At 43.0% G+C, this 26,224-nt stretch overlaps 1 protein-coding gene and 1 non-coding gene across 3 annotated transcripts; one reads left to right on the top strand and one right to left on the bottom strand.

Moving 5' to 3' along the window:
• Positions 1-20,014: 20,014 nt before the first annotated feature.
• Positions 20,015-25,102, top strand: LOC123113363 (LRR receptor-like serine/threonine-protein kinase RPK2). 2 transcript variants are annotated; one of them, XM_044534576.1, is made up of 5 exons: positions 20,015-23,411; positions 23,501-23,577; positions 24,013-24,077; positions 24,326-24,531; positions 24,663-25,102. In XM_044534576.1, the coding sequence occupies exon 1, from the start codon at positions 20,313-20,315 to the stop codon at positions 23,364-23,366; it is 3,054 nt and encodes a 1,017-aa protein (XP_044390511.1). In that variant the 5' UTR covers positions 20,015-20,312; the 3' UTR covers positions 23,367-23,411; positions 23,501-23,577; positions 24,013-24,077; positions 24,326-24,531; positions 24,663-25,102. The 2 variants fall into 2 exon arrangements, with proteins under 2 accessions (XP_044390511.1, XP_044390510.1); XM_044534575.1 differs by lacking the exon at positions 23,501-23,577 and having other exon boundaries at positions 20,019-23,411.
• A 203-nt stretch (positions 25,103-25,305) lies between these two features.
• Positions 25,306-25,378, bottom strand: TRNAR-ACG (transfer RNA arginine (anticodon ACG)). Its single transcript has one exon. It is a non-coding gene; the product is annotated as a tRNA-Arg (tRNA).
• Between the last annotated feature and the right edge of the window lie 846 nt (positions 25,379-26,224).

Raw genomic sequence — 26,224 nt, 5'->3', positions numbered from 1 at the left:
GAAGATGTTGATGGAGATGACCGCCTATCGATGAGAGGATCGTTGGTGATGTCGATGGCTTCGATTCCCCCCTCCGAGAGGGAAGTTTCCCCAGCAGAATCGCTCTACCAGAGCTCTAGATTGCTCCTGCCCCAGGTTCTGCCTCGAGATGGCAGCGCTTCGTCCCGAAAACTATCTTTTGATTTTTTCTAGGTCAAAACCGTCCATATAGCCAAAGATGAGCACCGGGGACCTGCCAGGGGGCCCACAAGCCCAGGGGGTAGGGCGCGCCCCCAGGCTTGTGGCCGCCTGGTGGGTCCCCTCTGGTATTTTCTTTGCCCAATATTTTTTATATATTCCAAAATAATTCTCTGTAAATTTTCAGGACTTTTGGAGTTGTGCAGAATAGGTTTCTCAGATTTGCTCCTTTCCAGTCTAGAATTCCAGTTGCCGGCATTCTCCCTCTTCATGAAAACCTTGTAAAATAAGAGCAAAGGCATAAGTATTGTACCATAACGTGAAATATCAGTCCATAATGCAATAAATATTGATATAAAAACATGATGCAAAATGGACGTATCATCCTATACCATGTCAATTCTTTCCCTCCAAAGATAAACGGAATAAATTATTTTAACTTCATCCCTCGATAATCCTGCAAGTTTAAATAATCCACATTGTTCATCTATAAGAAGTAAGTGCATATCAGGATGAACTATTACATCTCCTGCACAGGGATTAGAATGCAATCTTTCCGTAATACCATGAGGAATATCATAATAAATATTTCCAGTATGTGGGGGCTCCTCTCTCACCACATGTACATGTTGCAAGGGCACCCCAAACAATCCTCTCAAAGGATGATTATCCATAATAGCAAGTGTAAATAAAAATTGGCATGTACAATAAAAGTTCCATTACCAAATTCCACTTACCAAGAGCGCTACACTCCCCGACAATGGCTCAAGAAAAGAGTCTTGATGACCCAAAAGTATAGAGGATCAATCATATTCCTTTTTATAAGTACGAGTGTCTGACCCAACGAGGAGCAGAAGAATTGGTAGGCAGTTTTCGGGAAGGATTTGACTTCAAGTGTTGTAAGATAGTTTTGTTAGATAATGTGATAGCATGATAACTTGTAGCAAGTAACAAGTAACAAAAATAGAAAGGTGAAGCAAGTAGCCCAATCCTTAAATATGCTAAGGACAAGCCAGGCATACTTCTTATAGTGATTAAAACACTCTTGAGGACACCCAGGAATATCGCCAAGTTACTTTCACCATGATTGATTTATATAACGTTCATTGCCTTGGTAAGTGTTATGTGGATGGACCAAAGCTAAGGTACTGTTACTACTTGAATAAACACCTACTTATAATTATACCCTCCATGAATCATCCGCAAATACAAGAAAAGTAATTAAGATAAATCTAACCATAACATTAAACATGTGGATTCAAAGCAGCCCCTCATGGAACAATTCATAAACTAGGGTTTAGGTTTTTATCACTCCCACAACCCATCATCTACAAACTAATTCCACCATGTCGTCCCCTAGACCCAAAGATGGTGAAGTATCATGCAATTGACATTCACATAACACCACTAGAGGAAGAACAACACAACATGATATCAAAACATTGAACGGTGATCAACTTGACATGATTACTAGTAACAAGACTTCTCCCATGTCCCCAAGAAAAAATAGAACTACTCACAACTCATCTTATTAATCATGATTAGTGGATATAAATATATGATTGACAATCGGACATAATAATCTTTCACCATTTAAGGCAACAAGTATCAACTACAAGATGTAATCAACACTATTAGCACCCAGGTACCAATCTAAGGTTTGATACAAAGAATGAATAGATGAGGTGAACTAGGGTTTGGAGATGAGATGGTACTGATGAAGATGATGATTCCCATGATGAGAGGAGCGTTCATGATGAAAGCTTTGATTTCCGCCAGAGGGAAGTATCCCCGGTAGAATCGCTCCGCTGGAGAGCAAAAGTGCTCCTGCCCTGGTTCCGCCTTGAGACGGTGGCGGAAAATCTCAAAACTCCTCTTTTGATTTTTTTTTCTAGGGCAAATAGGATTTATGGCCAAAGGACTTCAGGAGGGGACCCACTAAGCTCGGGAGGGGACCCACCAGATTATATTTAGGTTATTAAGTGCTTGTCTAGGCATTTAATGGATATAATTCAAATTTGAACCATGAGTACATGAAACAATGCACAAAAATGGTTTGAAAAATCATATTTATGGCCTTGTGTAAAAAAATCGCCTTTATACAAGGTATGAAAAGAAATTTCACCGATCTATGTGGATAGAGACAACAACATACAAGGGGTTTATTGTTTTTTTAGTTCTAGGAAATGCAAATGAAGTCATATATGTGAGACTTTTGCCTCATACTACTCCGTCCTAGAATCTGGACCCCGCTTGAAAACATAAAACTTGGCATCGTGTCATGATATGAACTCAATATGTTGTGGTAAAAATTTAAGAAGGTTTCACAAATGTTTTGATACGCACTCTTTTGAGATCAAACCATCTTCAATGAAGAATCATGGTTTCAAGAGGGGACACACCTAGTTTGAAGGGAATCCACATATCTTTCATTGTTTGGCCCTGAATTTTTTCTACAATCAAGATACACCCTAGCATCCACCGTGTTAGAATGTGGCACTTTTTGTCCTTTACTATATTTAGGTTTTAAGTGCATTTCTAGGCATTTAATGGATATAATTCAAATTTGAACCATGAGTGCATGCAAATCGTGCACAAAAATTGTTTGAAAAATCATTTTTTATTGTCATGACTACATTTGTATGCCTTATATAGTGAATAGAAATATATTAATAGATCTATGTGGCAAGAGTCCACCACATATATGTGGTTTGTTCCTTTTTTTCAATTCTGGAAATGTAAATGAAGTCTGGAAAACATGAAACTTGGCATCCTATCATGATATGATCTTAGCATGTTGTGGTAAAAAATTGAGAAGGTTTCACAAATGTTTTGATATACACTCTTTTGAAATTGAATCATCTCTGATGAAGAATTGTGGTTTTGAGAGGGAACACACCTAGTTTGAAGGGGAATCCATATTCATTCATGGTTTGACCCAATTTTTTCCACATTCAAGATACACCCTAGAATTCACCTTAATCAAATTTAGCATTCTCCTGGATTCATTTACTTTATTTTGGTTATTAAGTGCATTTCTGGCATTTAATGAATATAATTCAAATTTTAACCATGAGTACATGCAACAAAGTACAACAAATAGTTTGGAAAATCATATTGCCTTGAGTAAATTCATATACCTTATACAAGGAATGGAAATAAATTTCACAGATCTATGTGGAAAGAGTCCACCACATGTTGTGGTATATTGGTTTTTTAATTATAGGAAGTGTAAATGAAGTCCAAAAAACATGCAACTTTTCAAGGTATCATGATATGACCCGAGTATGCTATGGTAAAAATTTTAACACCATGCCAGGTAACATGTTATTTCAAACCACTTTTTCCAAAATACAAATTATATAGCAAAAAAATCAAATATGTACTATTTGCAAAATGTTCAATGTCACGGGAGATAAGAATGCATGCCTATGCCTCTCCAATATCACATTTCACATAGGGACATGTGCCTTGGTTATTACCATCACGTCCGTGTAGGTTGTCTTGTTGGCGTGATCAATACCACGCAGATGGCCGCATGGAACGCTAAACCGTGTAGAATTTCTCGACAAGACATCACGACTGGCAACATGCAGCAATGATCGCACAGGTTCTCAATGACCGTGTGGCAAGAGCGTAGCAACACGCAAGCGCAACCAGGGCGTGCACTAGCATCTTATGTCAATGTTTCTCAGTTATGGAGGTGATAAAGAGTTCGTTGTAAAGAGTTACGTCGATGCAAGCTTTTACACTGATCCAGATGACTCTAAGTCTCAATCTGGTTACATATTGAAAGTGGGAGCAATTAGCTAGATCAGCTCCGTGCAGAGCATTGTAGACATAGAATATTTGCAAAATACATACGACTCCGAATGTGATAGACCCGTTGACAAAACTTCTCTCACAAGCAAAACATGATCACACCTTAATACTCTTTGGGTGTTAATCACATAGCGATGTGAACTAGATAATTAACTCTAGTAAATCCTTTGGCAGTTGGTCACATGACGATGTGAGCTATGGGTATTAATCACATACAGATGTGAATATTTGTGTTAAATCACATGGTGATGTGAACTAGATTATTGACTCTAGTGCAAGTGGGACACTGAAGAAATATGCCCTAGAGGCAATAATAAGGTTATTATTTATTTTCTTAATTCATGATAAATGTTTATTATTCATGCTAGAATTGTATTAACCGAAAACTTAGTACATGTGTGAATACATAGACAAACATAGTGTCACTAGTATGCCTCTACTTGACTAGCTCGTTGAATCAAAGATGGTTATGTTTCCTAGCCATAGACATGTGCTGTCATTTGATTAACGGGGTCACATCATTGGAGAATGATGTGGTTGACTTGACCCATTCCGTTAGCTTAGCACCTGATCGTTTAGTATATTGCTATTGCTTTCTTCATGACTTATACATGTTCCTATGACTATGAGATTATGCAACTCCCGAATACCGGAGGAACACTTTGTGTTCTACTAAACGTCACAATGTAACTGGGTGATTATAAAGGTGCTCTACAGGTGTCTCTGATGGTAATTGTTGAGTTGGCATAGATCGAGATTAGGATTTGTCACTCCGATTGTCGGAGAGGTATCTCTGGGCCCTCTCGGTAATGCACATCACTATAAGCCTTGGAAGCAATGTGACTAATGAGTTAGTTACGGGATGATGCATTAAAGAACGAGTAAAGAGACTTGCCGGTAACGAGATTGAACTAGGTATGGTGATATTGACGATCGAATCTCGGGCAAGTAACATACCGATGACAAAGGGAAGAACGTATGTTGTTATGCGGTTTGACCGATAAAGATCTTCGTAGAATAAGTAGGAGCCAATATGAACATCCAGGTTCCACTATTGGTTATTGACCGGAGATGTGTCTCGGTCATGTCTACATAGGTCTCGAACCCGTAGGGTCCGCACGCTTAACGTTCGGTGACGATTTATATTATGAGTTATGTGATTTGATGACCGAAGTTTGTTCGGAGTCCCGGATGAGATCGGGGACATGACGAGGAGTCTCGAAATGTTCAAGACGTAAAGATCGATATTGGAAGTCTATATTCGGACATCTGAAAGGTTCTGAGTGGTTCGGGTATTTATCAGAGTACCGGAGAGTTGCGGGAATTCGCTGGGGAGTATATGGGCCTTATTGGGCTTTAAGGGGGAGAGAGAGAGAGGCAGGCCGTGCACCCCCCAAGGCCTAGTCCGAATTGGACTAGGGGGAGGGGCGGCTCCCCCTCCTTCCTTCTCTTCTCTCCTACTCCTACTACTTGGAAGGGGGGATCCTACTCCTGGTGGGAGTAGGACTCCCCAGGGCGCGCCATAGTAGAGGGCTGGCCCTCCCCTCCTCCACTCCTTTATATACGGGGGAAGGGGGCATCCCATAGACACACAAGTTGATCATTGATCTTTAGCCATGTGCGGTGTCCCCCTCCATCATAATCCACCTCGGTCATATCGTAGCGGTGCTTAGGAGAAGCCCTGCGTCGATAGCTCCATCAACACCGTCATCACGCCATCATGCTGACCGAACTCTGCCTCGAAGCTCTATTGGATCGTGAGTTCATGGGACGTCACCGAGCTGAATGTGTGCAGATCACAGAGATGCCGTACGTTCGGTACTAGGATCAGTCGATCGTGAAGACGTACGACTACATCAACCGCGTTGTCATAATGCTTCCACTTACGGTCTACGAGGGTACGTGGACGACACTCTCCCCTCTCGTTGCTATGCATCACCATGATATTGCGTGTGCATAGGAATTTTTTTGAAATTACTATGTTCCCCAACAGTGTCATTCGAGCCAGGTTTATGCGTAGATGTCATATGGACGAGTAGAACACAAGTGAGTTGTGGGCGATACAAGTCATATTGCTTACCAGCATGTCATACTTTGGTTCGGCAGTATTGTTGGATGAAGCGGCCTGGACCGACATTACGCGTACGCTTATGCGAGACTGGTTCTACCGACATGCATTGCACACAGGTGGCCGGCGGGTGTCAGTTTCTCCAACTTTAGTTGAACCGAGTGTGTCTATGCTCGGTCCTTGAGAAGGTTAAAACAACACTAACTTGACAAAATATCATTGTGGTTTTGATGCGTAGGTAAGAACGGTTCTTGCTCAGCCCGTGGCAGCCACGTAAAACTTGCAACAACAAAGTAGAGGACGTCTAACTTGTTTTTGCAGGGCATGTTGTGATGTGATATGGTCAAGACATGATGCTAAATTTTATTGTATGAGATGATCATGTTTTGTAACAGAGTTATCGGCAACTGGCAGGAGCCATATGGTTGTTGTTTTATTGTATGCAATGCAATCGGCCTGTGATTGCTTTACTTTATCACTAAGCGGTAGCGATAGTCGTAGAAGCAATAGTTGGCGAGACGACAACGATGCTACGATGGAGATCAAGGTGTCGTGCCGGTGACGATGGTGATCATGATGGTGCTTTGGAGATGGAGATCAAAGGCACAAGATGATGATGGCCATATAATTATATTGATTGCAAGTGATGCTTATCTTTTATGCATCTTATTTTGCTTTGATTGACGGTAGCATTATAAGATGATCTCTCACTAAATTTCAAGGTATAAGTGTTCTCTCTGAGTATGCACTGTTGCCAAAGTTCGTCGTGCCGAGACACCACGTGATGATCGGGTGTGATAAGCTCAACGTTCACCTACAACGGGTGCAAGCCAGTTTTGCACACGCAGAAATACTCGGGTTAAACTTGATGAGCCTAGCATATGCAGATATGGCCTCGGAACACTGAGACCGAAAGGTCGAGCGTGAATCCTATAGTATATATGATCAACATAGTGATGTTCACCATTGAAAACTACTCCATCTCACGTGATGATCAGTTACGGTTTAGTTGATTTGGATCACGTGATCACTTAGATGATTGGAGGGATGTCTATCTAAGTGGGAGTTCTTAAGTAATTTGATTAATTAAACTTTAATTTATCATGAACTTAGTCCTGATAGTATTTTGCAAATTATGTTGTAGATCAATAGCTCGCATTGTTGCTTCCCTATGTTTTATATGTGTTCCTAGAGAAAACTAAAGTTGAAAGATGATAGTAGCAATGATTCGGACTAGGTCCGTGATATGAGGTTTATCCTCATTGCTGCACAGAAGAATTATGTCCTTGATGCACCGCTAGGTGACAGACTTATTGCATGAGTAGATGCAGACGTTATGAATGTTTGGCTAGCTCAATATGATGACTACTTGATAGTTTAGTGCACCATGCTTAACGTCTTAGAATCGGGACTTCAAAGACGTTTTGAAATTCATGGACCATATGAGATGTTCCAGGAGTTGAAGTTAATATTTCAAGCAAATACCTGAGTTGAGAGATATGAAGTCTCCAACAAGTTCTATAGCTAAAAAGGATGAAGGAGAATAGCTCAAGCAGTGAGCATGTGCTCAGATTGTCTGGGTACTACAATCGCTTGAATCAAGTGGGAGTTAATCTTCCAGATAAGATAGTGATTGACAGAGTTCTCTAGTCACCATCACCAAGTTAGTAGAACTTCATGATGAACTATAGTATGCAAGGGACGACGAAAATGATTCGCGAGCTTTTCATGATGATGAAACCAATGAAGGTAGAAATCAAGAAAGAGCATCAAGTGTTGATGATTAACAAGACCACTAGTTTCAAGAAAGGGAACTTCATGTAGAATGGCAAGCAAGTTGTCACTTCCATGAAGAAGCCCAAAGCTAGACTAAAGCCTGAAACTGAGAGCTTCTACTGCAAAGGAAATGGTCACTGGAAGCGGAAATACCCTGAATATTTGGTGGATAAGAAGGACGGCAAAGTGAACAAGGGTATATTTGATACACAGGCTATTGATGTGTACCTTACTAGTGTTTATAGTAGCCCCTGGGTATTTAATACTTGTTCGGTTGCTAAAAATTAGTAAGTCGAAATAGGAGTTACAAAATAAACAGAGACTAGTTGAGGGTGAAGTGACAATGTGTGTTGGAAGTGGTTCCAAGATTGATATGATCATCATCGCACACTCCCTATACTTTCGGGATTAGTGTTAAACCTAAATAAATGTTATTTGGCGTTTGCGTTGAGCATGAATATGATTTGATCATGTTTATTGTAATACGGTTATTCATTTAAAGTCAGAGAATAGTTGTTGTTCCGTTTACATGAATAAAACCTTCGGTGGTCATACACCCAATTAAAATAGTTTGTTGGATCTCGATCGTAGTAATACACATATTCATAATATTGATGCCAAAAGATGCAAAGTTGATAATGATAGTGCAACTTATTTGTGGCACTGCCGTTTGGGTCATATTGGTGTAAAGCGCGTGAAGAAACTCCATAAATATGGATTTTTGGAATCACTTGGTTATGAATCATTTGATGCTCGCGAACCGTGCCTTTTGGGCAAGATGACTAAAACTCCGTTCTCTGGAACAATGGAACGAGCTACTGACTTGTTGGAAATAATACATACCGATGTATGCAGTCCAATGAGTGTTGATGCTCGTGGCGGGTATCGTTATTTTCTGACCTTCACAGATGATTTGAGCAGATATGAGTATATCTACTTAATGAAGCACAAGTCTGAAACATTTGAAAAGTTCAAAGAATTTCAGAGTGAAGTGGAGAATCATCGTAACAAGAAAATAAAGTTTCTACAATTTGATCATAGAGGAGAATATTTGAGTTACGAGTTTGGCCTTCATTTAAAAAAAACAATGTGGAATAGTTTCACAGCTCACGCCACATGGAACACCACAGCGTAATGGTGTGTCCGAACGTCGTAACCGCACTTTATTGGATATGGTGCGATCTATGATGTATCTTACCGATTTACCACTATCGTTTTGGGTTTATGCATTAGAGACAGCTGCATTCACTTTAAATAGGGCACCATCAAAATCCGTTGAGACGACGCCTTATGAACTGTGGTTTGGCAAGAAACCAAAGTTGTCGTTTCTTAAAGTTTGGGGCTGCGATGCTTATGTGAAATAACTTCAACCTGATAAGCTCGAACCCAAATCGGAGAAGTGCGTCTTCACAGAATACCCAAAGGAAACTGTTGGGTACACCTTCTATCACAGATCCGAAGGCAAGATATTCGTTGCTAAGATGGATCCTTTCTAGAGAAGGAGTTTCTCTCGAAAGAAGTGAGTGGGAGGAAAGTAGAGCTTGATAAGGTAATTGTACCTTCTCCCGAATTGGAAAGTAGTTCATCACGGAAATCAGTTCCACTGATTCCTACACCAATTAGTGAGGAAGCTAATGATGATGATCATGAAACTTTAGATCAAGTTACTACGGAACCTCGTAGGTCTTCCAGAGTACAGTCCGCACCAGAGTGGTACGGTAATCCTGTTCTGGAAGTCATGTTACTAGACCATGATGAACCTACGAACTATGAGGAAGCGATGATGAGCCCAGATTCCACGAAATGGCTTGAAGCCACGAAATCTGAGATGGGATCCATATATAAGAACAAAGTGTGGACTTTGGTGAACTTGCCCGATGATCGGCAAGCCATAGAATATAAATGGATCTTCAAGAGGAAGACAGACGCTGATAGTACTGTTACTATCTACAAAGCTCGACTTGCCGCAAAAAGTTTTTCTACAAGTTCAAGGTGTTAAATACGATGAGATTTTCTCACTCGTATCGATGCTTAAGTCTGTCTAAATCATGTTAGCAATTGCCACATTTTGTGGAATCTGGCAAATGGATGTCAGAACTGCATTCCTTAATGGATTTATTAAAGAAGAGTTGTATATGATGCAACCAGAAGGTTTTGTTAATCCTAAAGGTGCTAACAAAGTGTGCAAGCTCCAGTGATCCATCTATGGACTGATGCAAGCATCTCGGAGTTGGAATATATGCTTTGATGAGTTGATCAAAGCATATAGTTTTATACAGACTTGCGGTGAAGCCTGTATTTACAGGAAAGTGAGTGGGAGCACTACAGCCTTTCTGATAAGTATATGTGAATGACATATTGTTGATCAGAAATAATGTAGAATTTTCTGGAAAGCATAAAGGAGTGTTTGAAAGGAGTTTTTCAAAGAAAGACCTCGGTGAAGCTGCTTACGCATTGAGCATCAAGATCTATAGAGATAGATCAAGACACTTGATAAGATTTTTCAATGAGTACATACCTTGATAAGATTTTGAAGTAGTTCAAAATGGAACAGTCAAAGAAGGAGTCTTGCCTATGTTGCAAGGTGTGAAGTTGAGTAAGACTCAAAACCCGACCATGGCTAAAAATAGAAAGAGAATGAAAAGTCATTCCCTATGCCTCATTCATAGTTTCTGTAAAGTATGATATGCTGTATACCAGACCTATTATATACCTTGCTCTGAGTTTGGCAAGGGAGTACAATTTTGATCTAGGAGTAGATCACTGGACAGCGGTCAAGAATATCCTTAGTGAGGACTCATGAAATGTTTCTCGGTTATGGAGGTGATAAAGAGTTCGTTGTAAAGAGTTACGTCGATGCAAGCTTTTACATCGATCCAGGTGACTCTAAGTCTCAATCTGGTTACATATTGAAAGTGGGAGCAATTAGCTAGATCAGCTCCGTGCAGAGCATTGTAGACATAGAATATTTGCAAAATACATACGACTCTGAATGTGACAGACCCGTTGACTAAACTTCTCTCACAAGCAAAACATGATCACACCTTAATACTCTTTGGGTGTTAATCACATAGCGATGTGAACTAGATTATTGACTCTAGTAAATCCTTTGGGAGTTGGTCACATGACGATGTGAGCTATGGGTGATAATCACATACAGATGTGAATATTTGTGTTAAATCACATGGTGATGTGAACTAGATTATTGACTCTAGTGCAAGTGGGAGACTGAAGGAAATATGCCCTAGAGGCAATAATAAAGTTATTGTTTGTTTCCTTAATTCATGATAAATGTTTATTATTCATGCTAGAATTGTATTAACCGGAAACTTAGTACATGTGTGAATACATAGACAAATAGAGTGTCACTAGTATGCCTCTACTTGACTAGCTCGTTGAATCAAAGATGGTTATGTTTCCTAGCCATAGACATGTGTTGTCATTTGATTAACGGAGTCACATCATTGGAGAATGATGTGATTGAGTTGACCCATTTTGTTAGCTTAGCACTTGATTGTTTAGTATATTGCTATTGCTTTCTTCATGACTTATACATGTTCCTATGACTATGAGATTATGCAACTCCCGAATACCGGAGGAACACTTTGTGTTCTACCAAACGTCAAAACGTAACTGGGTAATTATAAAGGTGCTCTACAGGTGTCTCCGGAGGTGTCGTATGTTCGGTACTAGGATCGGTCGATCGTGAAGACGTACGACTACATCAACCGCGTTGTCATAACGCTTCCGCTTACGGTCTACGAGGGTACGTGGACGACACTCTCCCCTCTCGTTGCTATGCATCACCATGATCTTGCGTGTGCGTAGGATTTTTTTTGAAATTACTACGTTTCCCAACACCATGCCGTATCCTCATCAGCCAATTAAGATCTCATCCTCGACGATGAGGAGAGCACCGACTATGAGTGCTCTTCTAAGGGGAAGGAGATCGCCTGTGACAACAAGGAGAACACCCATGATGTCTTTGCATGTGGCACTTCCAAGGCGGGAAGATCCCATGATCATCTCATATGGCTAGGAGTAGCATGTTTTAGCTATTTCCCTACTATTCTAGAAAACCGGGCCATTCTGCTATAGTAGCATATGCCTTGTGATGTTTAACTCTGCCGCATTTAATTCAGTTATACGCAATGTGATATTTAAGTATGAAATTGTCCTATTCATTTGTCAATACTAATTTGAATGGCTACATTTGGTTGTTAATTTATAGTTAAATTGTGCCTTGTTTATTTCAGCTATGCATAGTGTGATGTTCAATTATGCAATATGATGTTCAAGTATGATTTGTCCAGTTCAATTTCACCAATACCAGTTATAATTGTTATATTTGGTTGGTGTTAAGCATGTTATTAAACACGTCTATCAATTTTTTACTCAGTTACTTTACTACTGTGTTAACTCTTCGCAATGAAGCTATCATTGGGAGATGATGTTGTTTACCGTGTCTATATTCGGTGGATGTTAAGTCTATTGAGTTAAGATGACTTTCTGTCTACTTGTGCTGGGCCACAATGGACGATGATGTTGGTTACCATCGAGGTTTGTTGCATCCCTTGTCTTATATATTACATCATTGCGCAATTGCAGTTTAGCTTCTAACATTTAATTGTTGCGTGTAGGCACATATGTTAGAGGTACAGATCCATGCTTCGACCCATTTTGCGTATGGGGCAATGTAGTATTCATGAATCATAATCAAGTGAGGAAACTAAGAAAGATTTTTAGGAGAAAGAGATGGGTGATGAAAATTAAACTCTTTGTGAACACTTTATCAATGACAATCGTGAATTTTAGGATGATAAGAAATATGTTTCCTGATTTTTCCTACCCACAATAAGTTATTAAACATAAATATCTAAATGCTTTCCAATTTTTAGTGGTTTCCAAAGCAGTTTACTCAAAGATTACCTCACAAACTACATGATCGCCGCGGAGGCAAGGAAAATTAAAGTATATCACCCAGACTACCATGATGATGGTCTAGAAGTGTTCTTTTTTTGCATGGTAATACGTGTCTCATTCATATTATAAATAACAAAGTACAAGTCACGTAAAAACCGACAAGACAAAACTGAAAAGATAGTAGAACAACTCTGAGCTTGACACCAACGTCCGTCACCTGCCTCCGGCACCACCATAGCAGCCACCGAAGAAAAAAAATGATGAATCACCACCTCACTCGAGCTCGACGCGGCTCCATCGCTGATATGCAGCTTTGCGGACCTCCAAGGTGGCTCACCAAAAATGAAGCCCTTGCCGTTGAACGAATCAGACCGGGGCAACACCCTGGACACGCCATCGAACTCCAGATCTGGCACCCCACCACGACTAAGACGCCGAAGGAGGAAACCACCTGCCATCCACGAACCACGAGCCAAGCAGATGTTCCGTCTTCCAGATGTCGTCGATGCAGACCACAATCTGCATCCGCTCCTGGACTACCTCCCAAGCTCCACGCGGACGCTGGAGCAAACGCCGTCGCAACGGCGGAGCCCGAGGACACAGGTCCACCACGAGGATGCCGCCACCGCCACGCCATCCTTGCTTGAACAGACTGGTTTTCAAATCCAACCCCAACCATAGGACCGAAGGCCTTGTCAGGGAAGGATCCGAAAGATATTTATTCAGCATCGTCATCGTCGCCACCGAAGCAAAGAAGATGAACAACCTAAAAACCTAAACTACAAGGAAGTAAAATCAATCCACACGCGTGGATCCGGCGGCCCCCTCGCCACCGACGACCGAGGTCGCCGGCGGAGGGGAGCCGCCGAAGAACGGCGGTGGAAGATCGGCCTCTCCTGGCGGCGGCTAGGGTTGCAGCCGCCAGGGAGAGGAAGACGTACGAGACTTCGTCTAGAAGTCTTCTTGAAGTCGGTAAATGAGCGGGCAGTCATCCCAAGGGTTTGGACTGAGTTGTATGTGCCTTCGGCATGGAGGAGAAAACAATATGGGCGTTCCACTTCCTCACCTTCTCCAACAACCCAAATGATTTTTGCCTCACTCTTCACCGCCTCTAATACTACTGTGGTTTATCATTGTTAATTCCTTGCTTAATTCTTTAATTCTTGAAGATATTGTATTGCGGCTTTGATTTATGCATTTGGTTGTTGAACCATTGTAAATAGGGTATGTATGATGGATATGAAATATGTGAATGCTACAATTTATAATTTAACTTTGGAAATTTACAGTTCAAATTTTGAAGAATTATAAATTGTAGGGAGTACATTATGAGGAAACAAGCAGTTGTGCAACATGTCATTATGGTACACATGGTTACTCAAATAAAACCGCGTGCAATGGAAATATATAGCACACATGTTTCACTGACGAATAATGTGTGCGATTATCCACAATATAACATAGGTTTCCGACCTTTAAACATTGTGTTGATGGATCATCGAACATGATGCACTATTGAAGAGAGTGTGTGTGTGCTAGGAACACCTATCGCACACACTTTTTAAGAGGAAATGTGGGCGATAGTAGTAGATTAAATGTCTGAGATAGACATATATTTTTGCACACGCGCCACGTCAAGAAATCGTCTCCGATGTCGTCCGCATCACAAACCTTACGTCAATGTAGAGCGTGTGCGATAGATGTATCATTTCACACAATTTTTAGGTAAGAAATGTTTGGGGTGTTTTGTATATCGCAAACACGTTCTTCAGGCATAGCGTTTGCCTTTGCCCTTGTCTTTGCATACAATGCTGTTGCTAGAACGTCTACGTCCTTGAGCCCTATCACAGACGATTATGGGATCGTGTGCAATGGGCACCCCTGATCGCACACCTTAGCAAGGCGACGGTTCGAAATGTGGTAGTGAAAGTGCGTTTACACCATTTGCATAGGACTTAACTGCAGTAGTATGACATGATATCACGCTAGATGAAGTTTGAGAGACCTCCTTTGGTGCAACAACCACTTTGTTCCATTCAATGCTTTTTGACTTATAAGAAGTAGCCGTTTTAGCACTAAGCCCACCATCAATAGCAGAAGAACTAAGTATCCCACTGTTATAAGTTGGACGACTCTCTGTAGCATTCTTTTTCAATACCAAACATTCTACACACCCTGCTTTATGAAGTAACTCATGGTATCATTATATTGCAGTAAATCAATAAGATCACAAATCTTTTCTTCTAACCCTCAAAGAAATGTACCATGGTTGCCTCGGCAGACTCACGTACAACTGTATGGATCATACGATTGTTGTCCCGTGAAGAAACTTTCCCCATTTGCTCCCACTCCAGTAAATTTCGAAGTTGTTCGTGAGGGGGTTGCCCGAGATCACATTCTTCATGGAGGTTGCAAGTGCTTCGATGGCGGACCAACAACAAGTCTATGGTGTTACTGCGAAAATTGCCCTCCCCCGCCATGCAAGCAGCGGGTGTCGGCTGGAGGTAGGGCCCCGATGGTGAGTGGAGAGTGTCCTACGGTGGTCGCGCAACAGATGGTTGTCGAGGCCGTGGCAGGAACTCGTTTGGCTCCATCGCATCATAAACTTCCTCGCCCTACTATTGCTACTAAAAATCCAGAACTGGGAGAGCAGGTACACGACCCCAGATACATATACATGGCGTGATTTAGTTGTGGAGATCCAGGCCATTATGTTGATAATTGCATCAAGCCAAAAACATGCTTTATCTGTAATCAAGAAGGTCACAATGTTAACATCTACGCTGCTTGGACTCAACTTCACCATGTTGCTACATATTTTTGTAGTTCTGCTCTCAGGTTATGCTTATCCTACAAACGTTCTAGTGAGAGACGAAGCTAAGTGGCTCAATTCTAGAATCTATGTTGTCAAAGGTGGGATATCTCAAGAGTATTTACTTATAAATTTGTCTAGCATTTTCTGCAAGAATAAATAGTGGCCTTGGCAGATTAGAGTTATCAAGCCCAAATCTTTTTTCTTAGATTTCCTCGTTGAGAAAATTACAAGGATTATTGAGTTTCAACTTTTGATCTTCATGAATGGCGTCTGTGTTAATGTGACTGAATGGACTAGCAGTATTGATACTTTGTTGAGAAAATTGAGGCTTGGGTTAATTAAGATTGAGGAGTTACCCACCAAATGGCATTCTTGGAAAGTGTTGGCTCAAATTATCTCCTATTTTGGGCATCCTTGTGGATTGGAATGACCTTATGAAGAGATTTTATGCTAGTGTGTTAGGATCAACATTACTTGCAGCGATCCAGCTAAAATTGCTTTTGAGAGGCTTCTTGAAATGAAAAGGAGGCTGTAACTATTTTCTATACTGTAGAATGTTTTGAACAAATGGGAGGAGATGATCCTAATTATGATATTGGTCCTGATGATATTGAGTTTGGAAATCTTGAAGCTTTGGGTGATGATTCAGTTGACAAAGACTTATTGAAAGATGATGATGAACCCATAGATGAACTTGACACAACTAGTAGGAGAGATGACCCAACTGGAAAACAACTTGGGCAGGTGTGGAATTTCACCCTGCCTTTTTTCTGAAGTTTTTACTTCTCAACATGTTATTGCTAATGTTGGGATGGTTCCTGTTGCTCCTGAGCTTGTTACACATAGTGTTGTTTTTAACACTATGGCTGAATTGGAATTGGACCAGAAGATGTGTTTTGACCCCAACAAGGGTACAAAACCCCCTCTTCAGGTTGAAACTGCTCATAATGTGGTTGATTCCCTTGTGTCCATCCAGAAAGTAAACCGCTCTGCGATCCTCAAGCATGTGGGTGATTCTGGGTCCGAAATTGATGTGAATGAAGTTTATTTGGAAGATGAAATGAGAGTATTTGAGGGCCCATTCTTGATGCTTTGGAAATGATGTCTATTGGAAAATCTGCCCAACCTGCCGCATATGATGTTCATGGCAGTTGTCTCTGAAGGAGGTCTTGTTTGAGAAGAAATTTATGTTAACACTAGCAAGTGGGGTCCAGTGGTTATACAAAGGTCTAATACCACGAACCATGAGAGAGAAAACATCATGGCTAAACTTGGTACCTACAAGATGAAGAAAAATTTGGAGATCCCCCTACTTTTGAAGGTAAGTCATGTACTGAGTTTTCTTGCTCTACTTAGGGTAATCATGCATGTGTCATTCATATTATTTTATTATTGGTAAAAACATTTGTGATAGAACTAAATCATTAGTAACATGGTCACTTTAGAAAAACTAAGTTGTCCAGATTTTTCTACTCAAAACCCGAAGATATCTTTACCAAATGTGCTTGATGATGATAGTTTTTCTGAGACTGGAGTTTGTACTCTTGTTGTTTGCATTTTTGCTAAATATAGATCAGGGGGCACTTTTAATTCTATACTTTTGCCAGATAATGCAGCTAAGTCACGGCCTTGTGATCCGTCTCACCCCTTTAAGATATCATGACAGGAATGTTTTGAAACATACGTGGTTTAGGTCAAGATGGCCAAACACAACGCCTCACATACTTAATTACTATATAGAAACTTGATTTTATTGGATTTCAAGAAACCAATCGTGAAATCATTGCCTATGGTTTCCTTCATAGTACTGTTGGTCACATGAATTACTATCGTCACTTATTGCCTGATGTTAGTATTGTTGGAGGCATCTCACTAGGTGTTGATGGTGATGTCTTTGAGGTTGTTGGTTGTAGTAATAAAACTTATTCAAAGGAATTTTGGAGGATTCCAATCCTTAGGATTTCTTTTGCCTGTATGGGTTGTTTGTTTCGTATCATCGCAAACCATATGAATTTTTCCTTAGTATTCTTCGTATTGGATCAACGGCAGTTAGTATGGTTGAGAGGGAGTAGCAAACTTTTCATCCACTTCAACTTTTTTGAAAGAATCCTTTGTTTTTTCAGTGCACAATCAAACATCCTCACAAGCCCGTAGTACTGATGATGCCATGCCACTCTATTCCTACATTGTTTAGACAAAAAGTAAGGGGATGGATCCTAAACTCAGATGCACTATACAAAAAAAAGAACTACTATGCAAACTAGATGATATTGATAAAAGAGCAGAGGTACTGGGGCTATCTGCATGGGATAGAAATGAACAAAAAGAATTGAGAGCTCAATTAGGGAGACCGATGAAACAAGAAGAACTAAAATGGTTGCAAAGATATAAAGATAGAGAGACCAGAGATGGGGATAACAACACCAAGTATTACCATGCCAAAGTGGGGGGGAGGAGGAAAAATAGAATATTTTCTCTAAGCCAAGCTGAAGGTGAGATTGAAGGGGGTGAGGAACTGGTTAAATACATCACAAATTTTTATAAAGACCTATTTGGTCAACCTGAAAACTCTACTGTGAATTTAAACATCCAAGATGCTCCTGGCATCTCAGAAGAACAAGCTAGAACTTTGATTGAGCCCTTCAGTATGTAAGAGTTGCAGGAGGTGGTGTTCAATATGGACAAAAACAAAAACCCTGGTCCAGATGGTCTACTTGTAGAATTTTACCAGAATTTCTGGGAATTAATTAAATGGGACCTTAAGGGCCTACTTGATGACTTCCATTCCGGAAATCTAGATATTTCTAGGTTGAATTATGGAATTATTACATTAGTTCCCAAGGTTAAAGATGCCAAACAAATACAGAAATTCAGACCAATTTGCTTGCTTAATGTGAGTTTCAAGATTGAGACTAGATTCTAGGAAGATTGGTGGGTGGGATCTAAACCCCTAAAAGATCTATACCCTAGACTATACAACATTAGCTTTGACCATAATATCTCAGTGGCAGAAGCTATTAACAGAGGCTGGCAGGGATTTAGCTTCAGACGAACCTTGACAGGAGAAACGATAGAACTCTGGAATAGCCTAAAAACAAGATGCGAGGAGGTGAGGATGCATGGGGGGAAAGATCAACCCCTCTGGATGCTCACTGAAAACAGAAAATTTTCGGTTAAGTCTTTATACTCATTCCTGATCAATGATGGTGTGGGATTCCCACACAAATTCCTGTGGAAAATTAAAATCCCAGCCAAGATTAAAATGTTCCTTTGGCTGTTTACAAGAAGAAGCATTTTTACCAAAGACAATTTGATCAAGAAAGGATGGAAGGGAGGAAAAGAGTGTGTATATTGTGGGCGAGAAGAGAACATTGATCATTTGTTCTTTGAATGCTCAGCGGCTAGATTGGTCTGGAGTTTGATCAAATGTGCTCTGGACCTTAGAACAACCCCAATAAACTCAAATGATTACTTGGGTAGGTGGTTGAAAATCTTTAAAAAACTTGAGAAAAAACTAGTTCTGGTGGGAAGCGCTGTTGTATTTTGGGCTCCCAGGAAATGCAGAAATGATATTATTTTCAGATCTAGAAAGATATATGATCCCATGATATTCATCTGAATTATGTGCAATTGGATTGCTGATTGGTCGGTTTTGTAGATAAAAAAGCCGGAACAAAAACTACCGCAGCTGGGAGCAAAACTAATCGAGCGGGTGGCAAGTGAGATATACAAGGCGGCACAGGGATGGAGACCTAGAGTTCAGCGACTGGGAAGATGATGAATCTTCTCTCCTTCCCTCTGTTTTCGTCATGTAATCTTGATAACTTGTAGAAGTTTAAATAACTGTACTGGTGTAAGCGATGCATGTCATGTCTTTTGTTTTCCCTCCGCAGCTAGTGGTCTTTAGCTTAGATTAAGGTTGTTATCTTTTCGAACCCAATGACTGGACGGGAGTGCCCGTGGTTTGTGGTCGATGTGGTTTCGTTAATGAAATTGGAGGGAAACCTCTTTCGTTAAAAAAAAACTATATTCCTACTTTTCTATTCCCGCGCTTGGGAAATCCCGTGACTCGAAGAGGCCGTCACTGTTTAATCACAAAATTGAAACTGAGATGTTAAAAACATAAACTCTTTTTCCATAGTATATAAAATAAAAAGTAGATCGGTGGTTCCAATGATGTGTGAAACCCTCCTACTAATCCTAACCCCATCCATCCACATCTCCAAAGAAAATCGGAGCATGGCAGGCAAGGCCTGGTCAAAACCCAAAAGCATGGACGCTTGGTCAGGCACCGGCACGGCAGCCACGCCCTCCCTCATCAGCAAACAAAACCCATCTTTCCGAGGGCAATACGGTCAGACCCAAACGATTTAATAAAAAATAAAGAAACGGAGGACGAAGGGGGGATGAATTATCAGTGGAGGACGGGAGAGGCGACGAGGAAAGTGCAGCGAAGGAAGCCACGGAAGGGGAAGCAGAGGGAGGACCGGCACCAGCAGTCAGTCCAGCAGCACCAACCAAAACCGGAGGGAGACAACAGACAAGGCGCAGGCAGAAAAAATATCGCCTCCGCCCCCTCCGAGTCCCCCGATATCGCGCGCGCGCCCGGGCTCTTCTTCTTCCCCATGTGAGTTTGCCCCTCCCTCTCCCCTCCCCTCCCTCGTCGGTCGTCGCCTCCGCTGCACCAACCGCAGCACCCCCGGGCCGTCCCTCGCCTTCGGCTGGGCGGAGATGGTGGCCGCTCGCCGGAGCACCGCCGCCGTCCTGCTGCTCCTGCTCCTGCTCCCGCTGCTCGCCGCCTCCTCGTCGAACCGTGGCCAGGAGCAGGACAGATCGGCGCTTCTCCGGCTCAGGGACGCCGTCCCCTCCTCCGAGCTGCTCCGCCGGTGGCCGTCGGGCGCGGACCACTGCTCCTGGCCGGGGGTCGCCTGCGATGCGAGGTCCCGGGTCGTCGCCCTCCACGTGCCCTCCAGCTTCCCGCGCGGGAGCGGGATCGCCGGCCAGCTGCCCACGTCGGTCGGGCTCCTCACCGAGCTCAAGCAGCTCTCCTTGCCCTCCTTGGGCCTTTTCGGCGAGATCCCCGCGGAGATCTGGCGGCTGGAGAAGCTCGAGGGGGTCAACCTCGCCGGGAACTCGCTCCGGGGCGCCCTCCCGCCCGCCTTCCCGCCGCGGCTGAGGGTGCTCAACCTCTCCTCCAACGCGCTCAGCGGCGAGATCCCTGCCTCCCTCTGCAGCTGCACGGAGTTGAACTTCTTGGATCTTTCCGGCAACCGGCTCAACGGGTCCGTGCCGGCGGTCGTCGGCGGCCTCCCCAGGCTGAGGCAGCTCGACCTGTCCCGGAACCTTCTTGCCGGGAGCATCCCCTCTGCTCTGGGGAGCTGCACACAGCTCCGCTCGTTGCGCCTCTTCTCCAATATGTTGGACGGTTCCATCCCACCAGAGCTTGGACGGCTGAGCAAGCTGCGGGTTTTGGACGTATCGGGTAACAGATTGAGCGGTCTGGTACCCAGGGAGCTAGGGAACTGCTCAGGTTTGTCGGTTCTCGTGTTGTCGAGCCAGTTTGATGCAGTGAAACCCCATGAGTTCAATCTCTTTGAGGGAGAGCTTCCGGAGAGCGTGACAGCTTTGCCAAAGCTTAGGTTGTTATGGGCGCCGAAGGCGGGCCTGAAAGGAAATCTCCCAAGCAATTGGGGAAGCTGCCATAGTTTGGAGATGGTTAATCTCGGAGGTAATTTACTTGCTGGAGTGATTCCGAGGGAGCTAGGGCAGTGTAGAAACCTCAAGTTTCTCAACCTCAGTTCCAATAGATTGTCCGGTTCGCTTGATAAAAATCTTCATCTGCATTGTATGGATGTGTTTGATGTCAGTGGCAATGAACTGTCAGGCTCAATTCCAGCGTTTGCGAACAAAGAATGTGCATCACAGCAACCGTTGGATGGCGTGACATCTGGCTATTCTTCACCCTTCATGTCCCAAGCTGTAGCACAACTATCATTGGGTTACTGTGAATCAGGAGAGTGTTCGGTTGTATACCATAATTTTGCAAAGAACAAGTTTGGAGGCCGTCTTACATCCTTGCCAGTTAGTGCAGACAGATATGGAAACAGGACCTTGCATGCATTAACTCTTGATCACAATAACTTCACAGGATCATTGGATGCAATTCTGTTGGAACAGTGCAGCAACTTAAATGGTTTGATCGTCAGCTTCCGAGACAACAAGATATCTGGTGAGCTCACAGAAGAAATCTGCTCAAAATGCCATGCCATCAGAGTTTTGGTTCTAGCCGAGAATCAAATTTCAGGAGTGTTGCCTGCTAACATTGGTTTGTTGGGTGCTCTTGTAAAGATGGACATCAGCAAAAACTTTCTGGTTGGTCAAATACCTGCCAGTTTCAAAGACCTCAAGAGCTTGAAATTTCTCTCGTTAGCTGCAAACAATATCACTGGTCAGATACCGTCCTCTTTGGGGCAGTTGGAATCACTGGAGATTTTAGATCTCTCATCCAATTCTCTGTCTGGGAATGTCCCTAGTAATATTGTGACACTGAGAGGTCTCACGACACTTCTGCTGAACAATAATGAGCTCTCTGGAAACATTGCCGACCTTACCCCAGTATCACTGTCTGTTTTTAACATTTCATTCAATAACTTGGCTGGGCCATTGCATTCGAATGTGCGAGCACTCAGTGAGAATGAGGCTAGTCCAGAACCTGAGAATACATCCAGCGATGGCGGAGGCTTCACCAAAATAGAGATTGCCTCAATAACCTCAGCATCAGCGATTGTTGCAGTTCTCTTGGCCCTGATCATCCTTTACATTTACACTCGTAAATGTGCATCAAGACCATCAAGGCGTTCTAACAGGAGAAGGGAAGTTACTGTTTTTGTGGATATTGGTGCTCCTTTGACATATGAGACCGTTGTACGCGCTGCTGGCAGTTTTAATGCAAGCAATTGCATTGGAAGTGGTGGCTTTGGAGCAACATACAAAGCTGAGATTGCACCAGGCATTCTGGTGGCAATAAAGCGGCTGGCTATTGGAAGGTTCCAAGGTATTCAGCAGTTCCAAGCAGAGGTGAAAACTCTTGGAAGGTGTCGGCATGACAATCTTGTAACACTCATAGGGTACCACCTCAGTGATTCAGAGATGTTTCTAATATACAATTTTCTGCCCGGCGGTAACTTGGAAAGGTTCATACAGGAAAGGACAAAGAGACCAATTGATTGGAGAATGCTTCACAAAATTGCTCTAGATGTTGCACGTGCACTTGCATATCTTCATGATAATTGTGTCCCACGTATTCTGCACCGGGATGTGAAGCCAAGCAACATCTTGCTCGACAATGAGTACACTGCATACCTTTCTGATTTTGGATTAGCAAGACTACTTGGGAATTCAGAAACTCATGCAACCACCGGTGTCGCGGGTACTTTTGGGTATGTTGCTCCAGAGTATGCGATGACTTGCCGTGTTTCTGATAAGGCTGATGTGTACAGCTATGGTGTTGTGCTGCTTGAACTTATTTCAGACAAAAAAGCACTGGACCCTTCCTTTTCTCCGTATGGAAATGGATTCAACATAGTTGCCTGGGCTTGCATGCTTTTGCAGAAGGGCCGAGCTCGTGAGTTCTTCATAGAAGGGCTGTGGGATGTGGCTCCGCATGATGACTTGGTTGAGATTCTGCACCTCGGTATCAAGTGTACTGTGGACTCTCTTTCTTCTAGGCCCACAATGAAGCAAGTTGTTCGGCGACTAAAGGAACTCAGGCCGCCCTCTTACTAGAATTTGCAACTCCAGTATGACATACATCTCAAGACTGAGAGTAAGGTAAATTGAGCAAACTTTCCTGGAAGTTCATTTTGTTTAACCTCTCAACCAAAAAATGATGGATATGAATACTTTTTTTGGTGGTGCAGTATTTATATCGCGTGCAACTGTATTTTAGGCTGTGAATGCACATAAAAGACAAGTTCTACATAAATCTTCTCATTTGGTATTTTTGCTCAACTGCTCATGTTTGAATGCTGTTAATTTATGTTGTCTATAGTTTGGTGATATTGTTTTCTCTTGTCAACATATAACATGTCTGCCCCTATTAAATTGTTTGGTGTTCACATACATGGAGTATCTAGCTTGCTTATTTTGGAAATATGCACAATAGCTTTCTGGTAGAAGTATGTCGTGATTCATAATCCTATGAATTTGATGTGTGAGGCTGTACCATTTGTGAGTTTTTGTGATCTCCATCTTTCATTTGTATTCCGATCATTATTGGTACTTCAACAAACTTAGTGCACTTCAAACTGGTGATCACTAGCAACCATAATTAATTCCTTTATGTTAACTATGTAGGCTAGACTGTTCTATGGCCCTTTGTTATGAAACAGTGTTTTTTATGGATACTTGATGAACAAATTTGTTCCTGCAGAAAGCAACCGCAGTATCGGAGGGATGAATTTGTTGATCCTGATCAACCGATGATTTGCTGCTAAAGTAAGTATATTCCTTCCGCATGGTTCGTACATAGGCTATATATAATTGACTGGTTCTTCTAGATGATATTGAAATGTAGATGCTACATGCCAATTTTCGGTTGCATTATTTTACAAAAAACAGTGCTGTTAGTTATTTGGAATGGAAAACTATGAATGCATGTTTATGATAGGTTTATTTATTTGGCACACCATGAATCCATGGCATCTTTTATATTAAGTACTGAAGCTCTGATTTCCTGCATGTAGGCTGTTGAGGATTCTGTTTGACCCCAACTGCCAAGGATACTCCTGACAAATTAGTGGACACAGTATCCATGCCATATCCTCCGGTCATGCGATAATTGACCAGTACCAAGTGCAAGATTGCATCATTGCACGGCATACCGGTGCCGCTGAAACGACCGTCGCTCGAAGGGACTCCCGTGGGGAGTTGTGCCGCGCCTAGCATGACTGTAAGCAACATCCTTCCCTGAAATGTTACATCCTGGTTTCATGCCATGACATCCGAGTCCCCTCCCCTCAAGGATTGTTGTGTGCAGTTTGACTTAACATGATGACACCCTTCTCCCCCCTCCCTTTGCAGCGGCGTGGCATCATCGACGCGATGAAAACGACTGCGCGGCGTGGTTCATCGGCCTTGCCGTAGTTCTGCCGCGATCCACAAAATACAGAGGAAAGCCTTGTCCTGCGGCCTCCTCCATGAGTGAGGAGATAGAATGGCTGATCCGAAGAGAAGGGAAACCTCGCCGTTCTTCGGGTGGTGGCCCGGAGCAGCGATTATCACAAAAAATCCTTGATTAGTTGACTTGGGCTTTGTAACAGTATATCGTTTCCTTGCTGCCTTTTCTATTAAAAAAAAGCAGGGCCATGTGGCCTTTTTAGAGTGTCAAAAATGGTTTTACATTTTGGGTCCAAGGGAGTAGTGCATATCGTTTCCTGCACATGCTTACAGCAACCGACAGACAATTGAGTAATATTTTTGGGCAGAGCAGCGCGCAGCAATGGCATAATATTGACAACGGATGCGATCTGTATCACCACAGTGAAGGAAGTTTTTTTGTTTTCTTTTTTTTTTTTGAGTTAAGTAATTCAAGGAAGTATTTGATGATACTAGAAGAAAAGGTGGCATGTAGGTTTAGGAAAAAAGTGATAGAAAACCAAAAAACATCGACTCAAGGTGTGTCGGTTTTTTTAAAAAAAAGTGATAGAAAGAAAACAAAAAACTTCGACTCCGCTGGGGATCGAACCCAGAATCTCTGGTTTCGTAGACCAGCGCCTTATCCATTGGGCCACGGAGTCCTTGACGCTGATACCTCACATTCTTCTTTCAACACAAATGCCCAGGGAAGTATGCTCAAGTATCGGTTTGATTTAGACATGTGAGCTGACTGATGTGGCACGTGCGGTTGAATCGGGAGACAGTGAAAGCCTGAGTCACGACTCGACTCACAGTCGGCGCGGCCGCACGAGCACCACAAGCAACCTGTAGTAGAACGGCACCCCTCTGCCCTGGGGGGGTTTATGGAAGTGACGGCGCCCCACTTGCCTTGCGGTGGCCTTGCGTGGCCGGGTCTACCGTTGCTTATTTTGATCAAGTGGCTGCGGCCTAAGTGCTGGCTTCTTCCAGTAGGAGAGTTGTGTCAGTTATGTGTGTGCCGCTCGCACCCTCCGGCAGCTCGGCGGAAACCTCGCAGGCTAGTGTTGCCGAGATTCCCCGCCGACCAGTTTTGCTTCGGGTGCAAGCTCGGAATTAAATGCCACGCGGCCGATCGGACGCTGTTTAGAACATCTACATCCGCATACAATAAAAATGACCCTTAGTAGGTTCCCCCGTCCCCCGTGCCGCTCCCGCGAGCGGCCCGGGCGGAACCCCAATCCCCGCCGCCGCCACCCCTCACCTCCCCTCCCCTCCCTCGCCGCCGCCAGCGGACGCCGCCGGGCAAAGCCCGTGCGCGCGTCGGCGGCGGCGGGGTCCCCCTACCCTCGAGGCTCTCCGGCGGCGCGGGACGCCCTTCCTCTTGGGGTCAGGCAAATTGGCGGCGGTGCGTGTCTCGCCTGTGTCGGCGTGGTCCAACGGTTCTGGTTGGAGCGGGGAGCTGCTCCGGGATGGCGCGGCCTGGCGTGGTCCGGCCGGATCTGGCGGCC

This window comes from Triticum aestivum, chromosome 5B (genome assembly GCF_018294505.1).
Source record: "Triticum aestivum cultivar Chinese Spring chromosome 5B, IWGSC CS RefSeq v2.1, whole genome shotgun sequence".
Taxonomy (NCBI): domain Eukaryota; kingdom Viridiplantae; phylum Streptophyta; class Magnoliopsida; order Poales; family Poaceae; genus Triticum; species Triticum aestivum.
This window is presented reverse-complemented; position numbering and strand designations above follow the sequence as displayed.